At 40.3% G+C, this 13,547-nt stretch overlaps 1 protein-coding gene across 2 annotated transcripts in view; it reads left to right on the top strand.

Annotated features, from left to right (window-relative positions):
* The window catches only part of WDR48 (WD repeat domain 48), a 39,487-nt gene that overhangs the window by 13,985 nt on the left and 11,955 nt on the right, over positions 1-13,547 (top strand). The window contains exons 5-13 of one of the 2 annotated variants that reach the window (XM_070728942.1): positions 74-203; positions 1,332-1,420; positions 3,868-3,969; positions 4,495-4,719; positions 6,298-6,372; positions 9,777-9,879; positions 11,119-11,216; positions 12,065-12,172; positions 12,895-12,991. In XM_070728942.1, the coding sequence (XP_070585043.1) occupies positions 74-203; positions 1,332-1,420; positions 3,868-3,969; positions 4,495-4,719; positions 6,298-6,372; positions 9,777-9,879; positions 11,119-11,216; positions 12,065-12,172; positions 12,895-12,991 (1,027 nt within the window). Of the gene's footprint in view, positions 1-73; positions 204-1,331; positions 1,421-3,867; positions 3,970-4,494; positions 4,720-6,297; positions 6,373-9,776; positions 9,880-11,118; positions 11,241-12,064; positions 12,173-12,894; positions 12,992-13,547 lie in introns of both variants that reach the window. The other variant, XM_070728940.1, reaches the window with a different exon arrangement.

Here is a 13,547-nt window from a genome sequence, read left to right as displayed (position 1 = left end):
AACAATACTTGTGATGCCATATCAGTATCCTGGTTACTTAGTTCTATTTGCCATATGCCTCTGTTTGTTTTAGGATTATGTTAAAGCTTTGGCTTATGCAAAAGACAAAGAATTGGTAGCATCTGCTGGGTTGGACAGACAAATATTCCTCTGGGATGTAAATACACTAACTGCACTGACTGCCTCAAATAATACTGTCACGAGTAAGTATCCAGAAATAAACCCATCCTGGTTTGTGTAAGGGAATTCCAAACTTGGCAACTTTCTTTAACCTATCTACCTACCTACCTATCTATCTCTATTGGATATATATGCTGTAAATCAATCCATCAAACAAACAAATATTTTTGGGTATAGCGTTATGATTCGCCTCTGCTTACTGTCCACCCCCTGTAGATATAGTACCATTAAGGCCTACTCATTGAGTACAGTTTGTCAGCCACTTACAAATCCATTTGATGGTGATGCTGTCTATCCCACATTTTTCTAGAGGACCAAGAAGTAGGTTGTGGCCAATTTTGTCAAATGCCATAGTCTTAATAAACTATATCCACAGCATTTTTGCTGGTCTACTAATTTAGTCACTTTGTCAAAGAATGAAACAAAATTGGTTTGGCACAATCTGTTTTTAACTCACTTATGCTAGCTTACTAGTTATAACTTGTAGACATTTAGAATGTTTCTAGACATTTACAGATCTGTTTTTTGATATTTTCCTAGATATTGGTGCTAGGCTGACTAATCTGTAGTTTCCTGTGTCTCTTTTTCTTTTCTTTTCTTTTTTTTGAAGATAAAATAAGACTAGAATTTTGCGGATTCAAGTAATTATATAAGTGCAACACTATCACATTCTGATATACAATTAATTTTTTGTTTCTTAAAGCATCTCTCCTAATTGAAATTTAATTAACAGTTTTATTAAAGAGTTCCTGCCGTGGGTAGTTTGTAAAATCCTGAATGTTTGAAAATTTGTACATATACTGCTCAAAAAAATAAAGGGAACATTCAAATAACAAATCCTAGATCTGAATGAATGAGATATTCTCATTGAATACTTGGTTCTGTGCAAAGCTGAATGTGCACAACAGCATGTGAAATTGATGGTCAATCAGTGTTGCTTCCTAAGTGGACAGTTTGATTTCACAGAAGTTTGATTTATTTGGAGTTATACTGTGTTGTTTAAGTGTCCTCTTTATTTTTTGTGAGCAGTGTAGTTGCCAACTGCTATATTAATTGTTTTGCCATTAGAATCGTTATTTCAAGTTTAATTTTTCCTTTCCAACTTCCTGGAGTGCTTTCTCTGAAATAATATTGTGTTTTCTATCCAATAGCTTCTTCCCTTAGCGGGAACAAAGATTCAATCTACAGTCTTGCTATGAATCAGATGGGAACAGTAATTGTATCCGGGTCCACTGAAAAGGTAATCACAATTTAGGTGGTTTATCCCCACAGGATGAAATGAGTTGCGTAAATGGTTACTAATAAAAAGTTTGTATAGAGCAATGAAACAAATTCAGGAGCTTATTTTGCACAAGAAAAGAAAGGTGGATCTAATACAGTAAGCCTCAGCTTAACAGTAGTAAGCCTCAGTGGCGCAGTGGTTAGAGTGCAGCATTGCAGGCTACTTCTGCTGACTGCCGATTGCCTGAAATTTGTCAGTTCAAATCTCACCAGGCTCAAGGTTGACTCATCCTTCTATCCTTCCAAGTTTAGTAGAATGAGGACCCAGATTGTTGTGTGCAATAGGCTGACTGTGTAAACCGCTTAGAGAGGGCTGTAAAGCGGTATATAAGTCTAAGTGCTATTGCTATTTAGTGACTGTTTGAACTTACAAAGACACTGAAAAAAATGAATTATGACCAGTTTTGGCACTTGTTACCATTGGAGCATCCCCATGGTAACCTGATTAGATTAGATTAGATTTATTGGATTTATATGCCGCCCCTCTCCGCAGACTCGGGGCGGCTCACAACAATGGCAAAAACAGTACATAGTGACAAATCTAATATTTACCAATCTAATTACAGTTTTAGGTTAAAAAAATCATAAAAGCAACCCCAATATATATAAAAAACAAGCACACAATCAATGAAACACCAAAACAACATGGGCAAGGGGGAGATGTTTCAATTCCCCCATGAATAGCAATAGCACTTAGATTTGTATTACAGCTTTTTCAGTGCTTTCACAGCCCTCTCCAAGCTGAGTCAGCCTACTGCCCCCAACAATCTGGGTCTTCATTTTACTGGCCTCAGGATGGCAGGCTGAGTCAACCTTGAGCTGGTTAGGATTGGACTGCTGGAGTGAGGAGTCAGTTAAACTGCAGTACTGCATTTAATCCCTGTGCTGTTATGGCTCCCTCAAAATTCTGAGCCTTGGCAACTGATTCATGTTTATAGTGATTGCAGTGTCCTGAAGTCATGTGATCATCTTTTGTGGACTTCTTGTTGGCTTGTCTCGGTTAGCTAAGCTATGAAACCTTCGACAATACTGAGCAGAGAATTTTAACAGAGCGTGGATGTGTGATAAAGCCAAGACACAGTCTTAGTTAAATAAGTATTATTTACATATAAACAAAATATAAACAATCCAGAATAAGCATGAAGCAAATACAGAATATTACGCACTGAGCAATTACAAGATTAGCACAAAGCAAAATACAATATACATAACAAGCACTAAGCTAAAATACAATATAGATAAAATTACAATATAGATAAAAGCACAAAGCTAAAATACAATATAGATAAAATTAAAATATAGATAAAAGCACAAAGCTAAAATACAATATAGATAAAAGCACAAAGCTTATACAAGCAAGAAGCTTATACAGAACTCCCCCTCTCTCAGGCAAAGTGAAAAAGAAATGACCCAGCAAAATAATGAGCTTTTATAGCTTCAATGAGGAAGTGACGAAACAGCCTTGAATATTAACTCTTCAAGTGCAAGTTAACTCTTTAAGTGCACATTAACCCTTTAAGTACAAGTTTGGTACAGTTTACAATATGCAGTTTACAATGGCAATCCCTAACACACATGTACTCCTGTACTAACACTTTTGACAAGCAAAATCAGTGGGGAAGCCAGGCTCGCTTAGCAACCAGGTCACTAACTTAACAACTATAGTGATTCACTTAACAAAGGTAGCAAGAAAGTTAAAACGGCAAGATTCACTCAACAAATCTTTCACTTAGCAACAGAAATATTGGGTTCCAAATTGCGATTGTAAGTTGAGGACTACCTATAGTTTTGAGTTGCTGTTTCATTTGGACTTCCTTGTATACATTCTCTTCCCATTTTGACCAGCAGCTAATGCATTGAGTTAATGAGGCAAATTATAGGGAACTCTCTTCAGACATGTATGATGAAGTTTATATCAGGAAAAAAACCTATAAAGGATCAGATAATTTTAATACAAGGATTCCAAGTTATAGTTTTGGAGCCATGGCATCTCTATTCCTTAAATCAGAGGTCTCCAAGCTTTACAGAGTTTTCAAACTGGCTGTTTTTTGCAAAAATGAGGGCATTTTTGCCTTCTTCCCGGCCCCCAAAAGCATGCTGCAAGCCTCCTAAACCCTCTGTGCACCCCATTTTTCACAAAAACGGGTGAAAAAACAGGCCCGTTTTTGTGAAAAACGGGGTGCACAGAGGGTCTGGGAATCCTGCAGAGTGGTCCTGGGGGCCACAGAGGAAACATACTTTTTTTCCTTACTTGCCTCTTTAGTCTGAAAAATACGGTAAGTAGCATCTTATAGTACCAATATTAATGTGAGTGGCTTTTGAAAACCTAATTTCAAGCAATGTAAGAATACTGTATATGAATTTAATACCGTTACAGAAATGGTATCAATTATATTTTTCTAACAGGTTTTAAGGGTATGGGACCCAAGAACTTGTGCAAAACTTATGAAACTCAAAGGACACACAGACAATGTTAAAGCTTTGCTACTGAACAGAGATGGTACACAGGTATGTTTTTAATGTATCAGTTCCTTGGCTTCCATGTTGTCATATTTTATCTCTCCAATTAGACCTACTTCGGTAACATAGTTCCAATTTCTTAAGCAAAAAATCCATTTAATTTAATTATTATATTTTAAATCTTCCTGAGTATCTAAATTTCATATTTAACACTTATGTGTTATGAGTATTTTTTTACATAGCCAATAAACAAGACTTAAGTCAGGTGCCAAACATGAATGGGTCAAGCTATGGATAAGTATTTCATTTTAATGACTAAATGTAGCTCTTAACCATTTAGTTTAGTGTTTCACAACCTTGGCAGTTTTAAGACGTGTGGATTTCAACTTGCTAGCCATGCTAACTGAGGAATTCTGCGGGTGTTAAAGTTCACACTTCTTAAACTCACCAAAGTTGAGAAACAGTTGAAATATCCTCAGCCATCCCTATTGCATTCCGTTGGTCCAAAGATTGTTTTTGTCTGTGGGCTTACTGCTTAGAATTGGCTAATTGGCTAAACTCTCATTCTTGCAGTGTCTTTCTGGAAGTTCCGATGGAGCTATCCGCCTCTGGTCACTTGGTCAGCAGAGATGCATAGCTACATACAGAGTGCATGAGGAAGGTGTATGGGCACTTCAAGTCAATGAAGCTTTCACTCATGTTTATTCGGGTGGAAGGGACAGGAAAATATACTGCACAGATTTACGGAATCCTGATATCCGCGTGCTTATTTGTGAAGAAAAGGCACCAGTTCTTAAGGTAATATTTTTCTAAAGATCTTCAAGATTGGAGAATTGACCATCTTTTCATTCTTCGGCATGCGTTTGACTGTCCCGATGATGGTTGGAGAAATACCTAATATAATTTTACCCTTCTTATTGTTGTATCGTAAATCTGTATTGACTTATATGTGGTCTTATATGTATTGGGTGGTTGCTGGCCAATATCGGCACCATCTTTGCTGGGGGGGCGGGGGTTGACACTGGCTTGTACACCACCCGGCCCTCCAAAGCCTGTTACTACGTTGCAGAGAATTGCAAGACTAACATCATTGTGGAGTGGGCTGCTCCCAGGGAACTAAGACTCGCTGTTTCAAAGCAATTACTTTTCCTGGCCTCTCTGGTTCTGGTTCATTGGGCTCACCTCATATTCCTGGTGACTTGGGATGTCAGGGCCCTGGGCTCAAGCTGCTGCTGCTTAATGCCAGGTCTGTTGTTAACAAGGCTCTCCTCATTCGAGACTTCATCTTGGAGGAGGGAGCTGATATGGCATGTCGTTTGGCGGGACCCAGGGGAAGAGCCTTTTCTGTGGCGGCCCCAAGCCTTCGGAACCAACTCCCCCCAGATATCAGAGTTGCCCCCACCCTCCTTGCCTTTTGTAAGCTCCTTAAAACCCACCTCTGTCGTCAGGCATGGGGGAATTGAGACTTTCCCTCCCCCTAGGCTTATAAAATTTATGCATGGTACGTTAGTATGTATGATTGGTTTCTAAATTGGGGTTTTAAATTAACTTAAATATTAGATTTGTTTACATTGTATTATTATTGCTGTGAGCCGCCCCGAGTCTGTGGAGAGGGGCGGCATACAAATCTGATTAATTAATAAATGAATGAATGAATGAATGAATGAATGAATGTATAACTGAGACCTGACTGGGTTTGAGATGTGCCCCCCCTCTCAGAGATGTGCCCAGGCAAGTTTCAAGTACTACATCAGCCGCAACCCCAAGGAAGGGGTGGAGGAGTGGCAATTATTTCTCGCAGGAGTCTTCTTTCGTGCAGGATCCCTGCCCTGGACATTGTTGGCTGTGAGTTTCTTCTCTTGGAGAGACTCAGAGGTTCCATTTGGCTATTGCCAGCTGCGTTACAATGGCCCTGCCTGTGCTGCTAGAGGCGGTAGCCGGACTGACAGTAGGGTTCCCTAGGCTTACGGTACTGGGGGGACTTTAACTTGCCATCACTTGGCGAATCCTCGGATGTGACTCAGGATTCATGGCTTCCATGACAACAATGGACCTGACCCAAGTCGTTCAGCAGTTCAGACCTACAGGAAGACAGTGACAAAAGTATGACGTATATCTTGTCAAGAATGCTACATGAGTTGGTATAGTCAAGTTGGCATCATGTCAGGTTCATCTTGAATAACCTTTCCCTCTTGGTGCGTTGTTTCTGTGTGGTACCTAACTTCCTATGAGAAGAACATAAAGCTAAATCACAGGCTTCTCTTAGCTTCTGAAGCATTCTTAAATCTGCATTGGGTTTTTGTGTGCACCATTTTCTAAGAAAAAGCTCTTGAGAAGTGTTCCATTTAAAGATATGGATTTTCCTTTCTCATTTAGATGGAACTTGATCGATCTGCTGATCCTCCGCCATCACTGTGGGCTGCAACGACAAAGTCTTCTGTGAATAAATGGGTATGAAGTGTGTTGCAATCATGTCTTAATCTACATTTTTAAAATTCACATCTCCATTTGTCACCCACTCCTGTGGTGAAATGTTGTTTGAATATTTATTTGCTCTAAGGAAAATATATTAGCCGGGATTGAGAATAATTGGGTTCCCTCTGATACATTATTCATTTTGAATTGAATTAAAGGCTTTCATATAGTTCATTAAAGGGGAAGATTGGTTTGTGAATCTCTCATAGATTATAGGTACCCTGTTTCTCCCAAAATAAGACATCCCCTGATAATAAGCACAGTCAGGCTTTTGAATGCATGGCAATAAGGCAAAGCGCTTATTACAGGGTTCAAAAAAATACAGTGGTCCTCTACTTATGAACGCCTCTACATACGAACTTTTCGAGATACGAACCGGGGGTTCAGGATTTTTTTTGCCTCTTCTCGTGAACCGTTTTCGTCTTACAAACCCTCAATTCTCTCCCGGTTGCTGCTGCTGCGAGCAGTGGCCAAAACAAGCACTTTTAAGTTTGCAGGCTCTGATGATCGAAAGGGAACTGGAGCCAGGCTTTCCCGTGCGGGGTCCCCCCCCCCCTCCCCCCATCCCATCTGCTAGAAAACAGTGCGTCCAAGGAGCTTTCCGCAGCCGCCCCAGGGTGGCGGGTGGATAAAGCAAGGCTAGCAAATACTTGGGGAGGCCGCATGAATCCCAGCGACCGGTTAGGTCCCACAGAGTGGGCCTTCTCCGGGTCCCGTCAACAAAACAATGTCGTTTGGTGGGGCCCAGGGGAAAAGCCTTCTCTGTGGCGGCCCCAGCCCTCTGGAACCAACTCCCCCCCCCGGAGATTAGAATTGCCCCCACCCTCCTTGCCTTTCGTAAGCTCCTTAAAACCCACCTCTGCCGTCAGGCATGGGGCAACTGAGATATTCTTTCCCCCTAGGCCTTTACAATTTATGCATGGTATGTTTGTATGTATGGATGTTTGGTTTTACAATGTTTTTTTTAGTTGTTTTAGTATTGGATTTATATGATGTTTTTTATTACTGTTGTTAGCCGCCCCGAGTCTACGAAGAGGGGCGGCATACAAATCCAATGAATGAATGAATGAATGAATGAATGAATGAATGAATGAATGAATGGTGCGTGTGCAGGAAGAAATGACAGCGGGATGCCTGGAAACGTAAGGAAGGGGGGGGAGAGTAAGGAATGCGAGTTGGGTTTCCTGGAAATGTAACGAAAGGGGGCCAGCACTTCCCCTACCCTCCTCTCGGCTCTACTCTGTACCTTTTCCCCACAGTTGATCCAAGCGCTGGCGTGGAAGAAACATCAGTAGCCTGGCTGGGCAGAACTTCCCTGCTGCAGCGCGCACGAGGATTCGAGACCAACTCCTCTTCCTTCATGCGGCCGGAGAAGGCTTGTTTCTCTCGCCCACTTGCTCTCCTGCCCGCTACAAGGACACCGCAGGGAGAGCCTTAATGTTTTGGATTTTCCCTAATGGGTTTGCACACATTGTTTTCACATTGATTCCTGTGGGAAAGATTGCTTCTTTTTACAAACTTTTCTACTTACGAACCTGTTCTTAAGTAGAGGTACCACTGTATAAAGACATTTGGGGAAATACGGTAGGCCTCGACTTATAACAAATTTCCATTGCCAAGGAAGGCAGTTATTTAGTCGGTTTTACCTCATTTTATGACCTTTCTTGCCACAGTTCAGTGAATCACATTTATAAAGTTGCAGGAAATGGTTGCTAAGGGGATTTGGCTTCTCCTTTGACTTTCCTTCTCTTAAGTGTCACAAAAGCAGATCGGTTGCCAAGCATTTGAATTTTGATCATGTGACCATGGAGATGCTGCAAGGATTGTAAGTGTGAAAATAGTCACATGTCACTTCACATGTACAATGTCACAGCCAGTGTTCTTCAGACTCACTAAATCAGTGCTTCTCAATTATCTTCTATTACGCCCCCCCCCTCCCCCCAGAAAAAAGTAAACATTTTGCACCCCTCCCTCTCCAACACTCTGCAGGGATGTTTGTTTGCAATATTTGGCATGTTTCGTTGAAGAAATTCAAGTTTTTTCACAAACACAAGTGCAATGTGTTTAAGTCAGTGATTTTCAACCTTTTTTGAGCCGCGGCACATTTTTTACATTTACAAAATCCTGGGGCACACCACCAGCCAAAATGACACTCTAACAGATTATACATATAGTTAATAATATAGTTTCTGAATGTATTTATACTCACTTAGTGTGAAACCTGGGCCTGTTTCGATGAATACAAAAGGGATATCCTGGCAAGGAATGGTAGTTTGGGGACCCATGTTTAATTTCCCCACGGCACACCTGACCATGTCTCATGGCACACTAGTGTGCCACAGAACAGTGGTTGAAAAACACTGGTTTAAGTCATGCCTTAATTTATTTAGATTCACGCTGTCTGCTGCCAACATTTTTAGACACAGTAAACATACTGGCCTTTCCTCGTCTCCCACCGTAGTCACAGTGAAGCCAGGCGCTACATATACTTTATCATATTTCCTCATCTTAGCTTACATTTGTCTCATTATCTCCATGGCTCTCCTCCTTTCTTTTCAACTCTGTTAAATATTTTTCCACAGTGTCTCTTAAGGGTTTGTTATCTGTAATTCATATCGCCTGTTCTGTGCTGTGTGCTATTGTTTGGTGCAAAAAAAAAAACCAACTCCCTGCGGCAAAAATCCCCACGTCCCCTGGGGCCATGCATTGCTCCGCAACTCTCCCAGGGGGCCCCACCACACTTTTTGAAAAGGACTACAGTAAATGAAGTATTGTAAATTGAGCACACTTGTCAATTCTTGTAGGAATGGAAAAAATGTAGAAATACATGCTCCATCGGACCAGGTTATTTGCGAGACCGCCTTCTGCCGCACGAATCCCAGCGACCGGTTAGGTCTCACAGAGTTGGCCTTCTCTGGGTCCCGTCGACTAAACAATGTCATCTGGCGGGACCCAGGGGAAGAGCCTTCTCTGTGGTGGCTCCGACCTTCTGGAACCAGCTCCCCCCAGAGATCAAGATTGCCCCCACCCTCCTTGCCTTTCGTAAACTTCTTAAACCCACCTCTGCCGTCAAGCATGGGGGAATTGAAACATCTCCCCCTTGCCCATGTAGATTTTGTGTATGATTCGATTGCGTGTTGTTTTTTATATATTGGGGTTTCTTTTTTGGACTTTTTAATCTAAAACTGTAATCTAGATTTTTAAATATTAGATTTGTTACTATGTACTGTTCTTCACCATTGTTGTGAGCCGCCCCGAGTCTGCAGAGAGGGGCGGCATATAAATCCAATAAATCTAATCTAATCTAAATCTAATCTACTGGATAATTTACTTAAAGGATACTCTCTAGGCTTATCCTCTCCCTCCACTTTCTTTTTCAGAATTTGAAAGGAATTCACAACTTTAGAGCATCAGGTGATTATGACAATGACTGTTCTAACCCAATCACCCCCCTGTGTACACAGCCGGATCAAGTTATCAAAGGTGAGATGATTATATCTGGGACATTGTTTTCCCGAACTATTAATTTAACACTGGCAGGGATATAAATAAATAGTATATAAAATTACAAAATTAATTTCTGTATTATTTTGGGCACTGTGATGTCCTGATGTTCAGCAGTTGTTAAGTAAACAGCTTAGCTCGCGTGAACAACCAAAAAAAAAAGCAAGAAGCAAGGGTCTCCAAACTTGGCAACTTTAAGTCTTATGAATTCAACTCCCAGAATTCCTCATCCAGCATGTTGGCTGGGGAATTTTCCCAGGTTTGGAAGCCCCTGGTATAGAGGAGAATGGGGGAGAGAGAAAGAAAATAAGAGGCATTGAAGAACTTTTATTATATTCAACAAGAATTAAAAGTCTGTGTGGAATACGTTTCCTTAGCTGACCTGTTTTAAAGTGTTAATATTAGGATTAAATAAAAATACTCCATTCCATTATCTCAAAGAAGATAATGCTATACACCCTCTCTCCATCCATCCAGTGAAACCAAGAAGGGCCTTCACCATGGTGACTCCTTCCCTTGGAACATTATTAGAGATAAGATTAGTCTGAAGACATGGTTTTGCTAGCAGGCTGGGGATCCCCGAGTGATGTGGAGCCCATTGTTCTGATAGTTGTCACCAGGGGCTGGGGATTGATTGGGTGTTGTATTATGGTTTTATTGCTGTAAGTTTCCCAGAGTCAATGCGAGTGGGTTGGGTGGATACATTTTCTAAACGGACACTCTGTTTTCCTTTTTACATGGAAAAAGTCAGGAATCTTGACTCTATGTAACATACCAAATGATGGAAACACCAAACCTTTCGAAGCTACCCCACCATTCCTTCTTTCTCTGGTATCAGAATATTACAGGGGAATATAAGATAAAAAATATGTAATATATACACTCCGAGTTTTTCTTACTGGAAAACGCCATATTTTATCTATGTTTTCTGAATGTCAAATTGGCATGGTCTCGGGGATGTTGGGGCTGGGCCTCGCGTCTGCCTCCCAGGACCTTTTTAAACCCCCGGACCCCACCCCATGTTCATCCAGCTGTCCCGCCCACTGGTAACCACCACCCAGTGGCGTTGCGGCTGCGTACATCCGGCCGCTGATATTGATCAGGTGGCGGCACAAGTTCGGCAGGGAACACCTGGCCCATGAAGCGCCAACAGATGTTGGACTAATCAGCTGGGTTGATCACGCATTACTTTATTCAGCTTTGTGGCTTCTCTCCTAGGGGGTGCGAGTATCATTCAATGCCACATTCTCAACGACAAACGACATATACTAACCAAAGATACAAACAACAATGTGGCATTTTGGGATGTATTGAAGGTCAGTGGAACTAGTAGTTTAAATGTAAGTGATTTGGGCATTTGTCGACCTCTTCCTTCCCTTTTTCCTTGCTCTTTTAATCCTTTAGAAACGGGGTGGGGAACTACAGGCCCTTTATGACTTGTGGATTTCCAACTCCTGAGCACCCTGCTTCAGGAATTCTGGGTGTTGAAGTCTACAGGTCATAAAGAGGCCACAATTCCCCACCTCTTCTTTAGAACATAAATTAGTTGGCAATATCTGTGTAATGGATAGCACTCGTTTTAAATTACCAAACTTGCCACTTGTCATTTCTGACTCTGTTTTTTAAGAGCCATTTCCAGATCTAAACAGGATTCCTTTGCCTGAAAGACATTGTTATATGCTTATTTTTTTAAAAAATGTAACCACGCAGTTGCTTTTGCGGCCAATACTTTTCACTACGTGTAACAACTTATTCAGCCATTGTCTATATCAGTGTTTTGTGTGTGTATGTGTGTGTGGGGGGGGGGGGGGGTGTTGAGAAAGATACCTAGGAAGACATTTTCTTTATTTACAGAATGCTGGCTGGAGAATTTTGGATGTTTACCCTTTAAGATGGGTGAAGTCTACCCATCTAAAAGTTTCTGAAATTGAACACTTCTGATTTACAGTGAGCTGTCCTAAGAGCTCCTTTCAGTTTTGTGAAACATTTTGGTGGATTAAATAGAAAATTAGCCAGCTTTGAGTCAATTGTTCCAATGGGAGCAAATTTATATTTTATATTAGTATATAAATTACTATAGCATATGTTTTTCTATGTATTTATACTATGCTAGATACTACCTATATGGTAATCTGTAAGATTTGTTTGGCTTTCTCATATTTAGGCATGTAAAGTAGAAGACCTTGGAAAAATGGACTTTGAAGAAGAAATTAAGGAAAGATTCAAAACGGTGTATGTTCCAAACTGGTTTACAGTAGACTTAAAAACTGGGGTAAGGCACATTTTTAATAATAGTAAACATTTCAGATAACATGGGGTATGCTGACTTTCTGTTCGATTATATTATCCAGTTTCTATAGAACTCGGGGCAATAGTCATGGCTCCCCTTCCAATATTATATTCAAGCAGTGTGCCAAAAGCATTTAAAATAATGCTCAGTAACTCAACGAGTGGACTGAATAGGAATCAGTATAGGTAATGACTTTGTCTTAGACCCCTGATATCTGCATATGCAATTTTTAAAACTCAATATAGCAGAGCGTATGTGGAGCATGAAGTAAAATAGATTTTTTTAAAAAAAAAACACCTTTCATTTGCCTTATTTCCTAGATCTAAAAAAGTCCAGGGGTCTTTTTACAATATCACGTATTACCAGGAGAAGAAAAATCACTTATATACAATTCGATATCATACCCTGAATGCCAATTTTAATTCAAGAAATATTTTTCTCTCTTTGGTATATATTAATTTATATGGAGGTGCACATTTGTTTGAACTTTAGTGAAAATTAATAGAGAAATCTAGCAATAAACACATTTTTTTATTCTGTATTCGGTTAAGGTTAAAACAGATGTATAATGTAATGAAGAAATTACATTGTTATTTGCTTATAATTGCTGTCAAATCACATGTGCTTATCAGAGTTTTTTCTGTGTTTGAATGCCGATAAAGCAGTTCCACCCAATGGCCTTTTTATTTTTATTTTTTTGGCAGATGTTAACTATCACCTTAGATGAGAGTGACTGCTTTGCCGCTTGGGTATCAGCCAAAGATGCTGGGTTTAGCAGTCAAGAGGGATCTGATCCAAAATGTGAGTGTGTTGTCTTAATATCATTTTTCTGAATCTAGGCTACTTGTTCAAATTGGCTGATTAGACTGTAATTGATCAATTGGCATGCACAAGTCATTCAATTTTCAAGGACTCAATCTCTGAACTGGAACAAATCTGATGGATTTTAAAAAATAGTTCTGAAACAATATTCCAAACATTTAAACAATTCAGTTTCTAGACTTAGGGTTTTAGCCATTGTTGTAAGCCTCCTCTAAACTTTTTACATTTGTAAATAAGGATAGAATTAATGTTTAGAAGGCAAAACTACTTTAGATGCCTGTGATGGCTTGGAAATGTCAAGGAACTGAATATTTCAGTAGCTGGATTCGTTTAACGACCCTGTCATTTAACATACATTCATTCGTTGGCATCATTCAGTTTCAAAAGACTATGGTATAATGCTCTGGAAAGAGTTCCTAAAATGCCATATGCAACACTGGAGTAACCTCTCCAGAGCATGAGGCCTGCGTAGGTTAGTACTATGGAGGATAGACCGTTACCCAAGCAGCAGATCCCCTCTCTCCACATCACTGAA

The sequence above is a fragment of the Erythrolamprus reginae genome, chromosome Z, assembly GCF_031021105.1.
Source record: "Erythrolamprus reginae isolate rEryReg1 chromosome Z, rEryReg1.hap1, whole genome shotgun sequence".
Lineage (NCBI taxonomy): Eukaryota > Metazoa > Chordata > Lepidosauria > Squamata > Dipsadidae > Erythrolamprus > Erythrolamprus reginae.
Note: the sequence above shows the minus strand (reverse complement) of the source record. Positions and strands in the feature narration are given on the sequence as shown.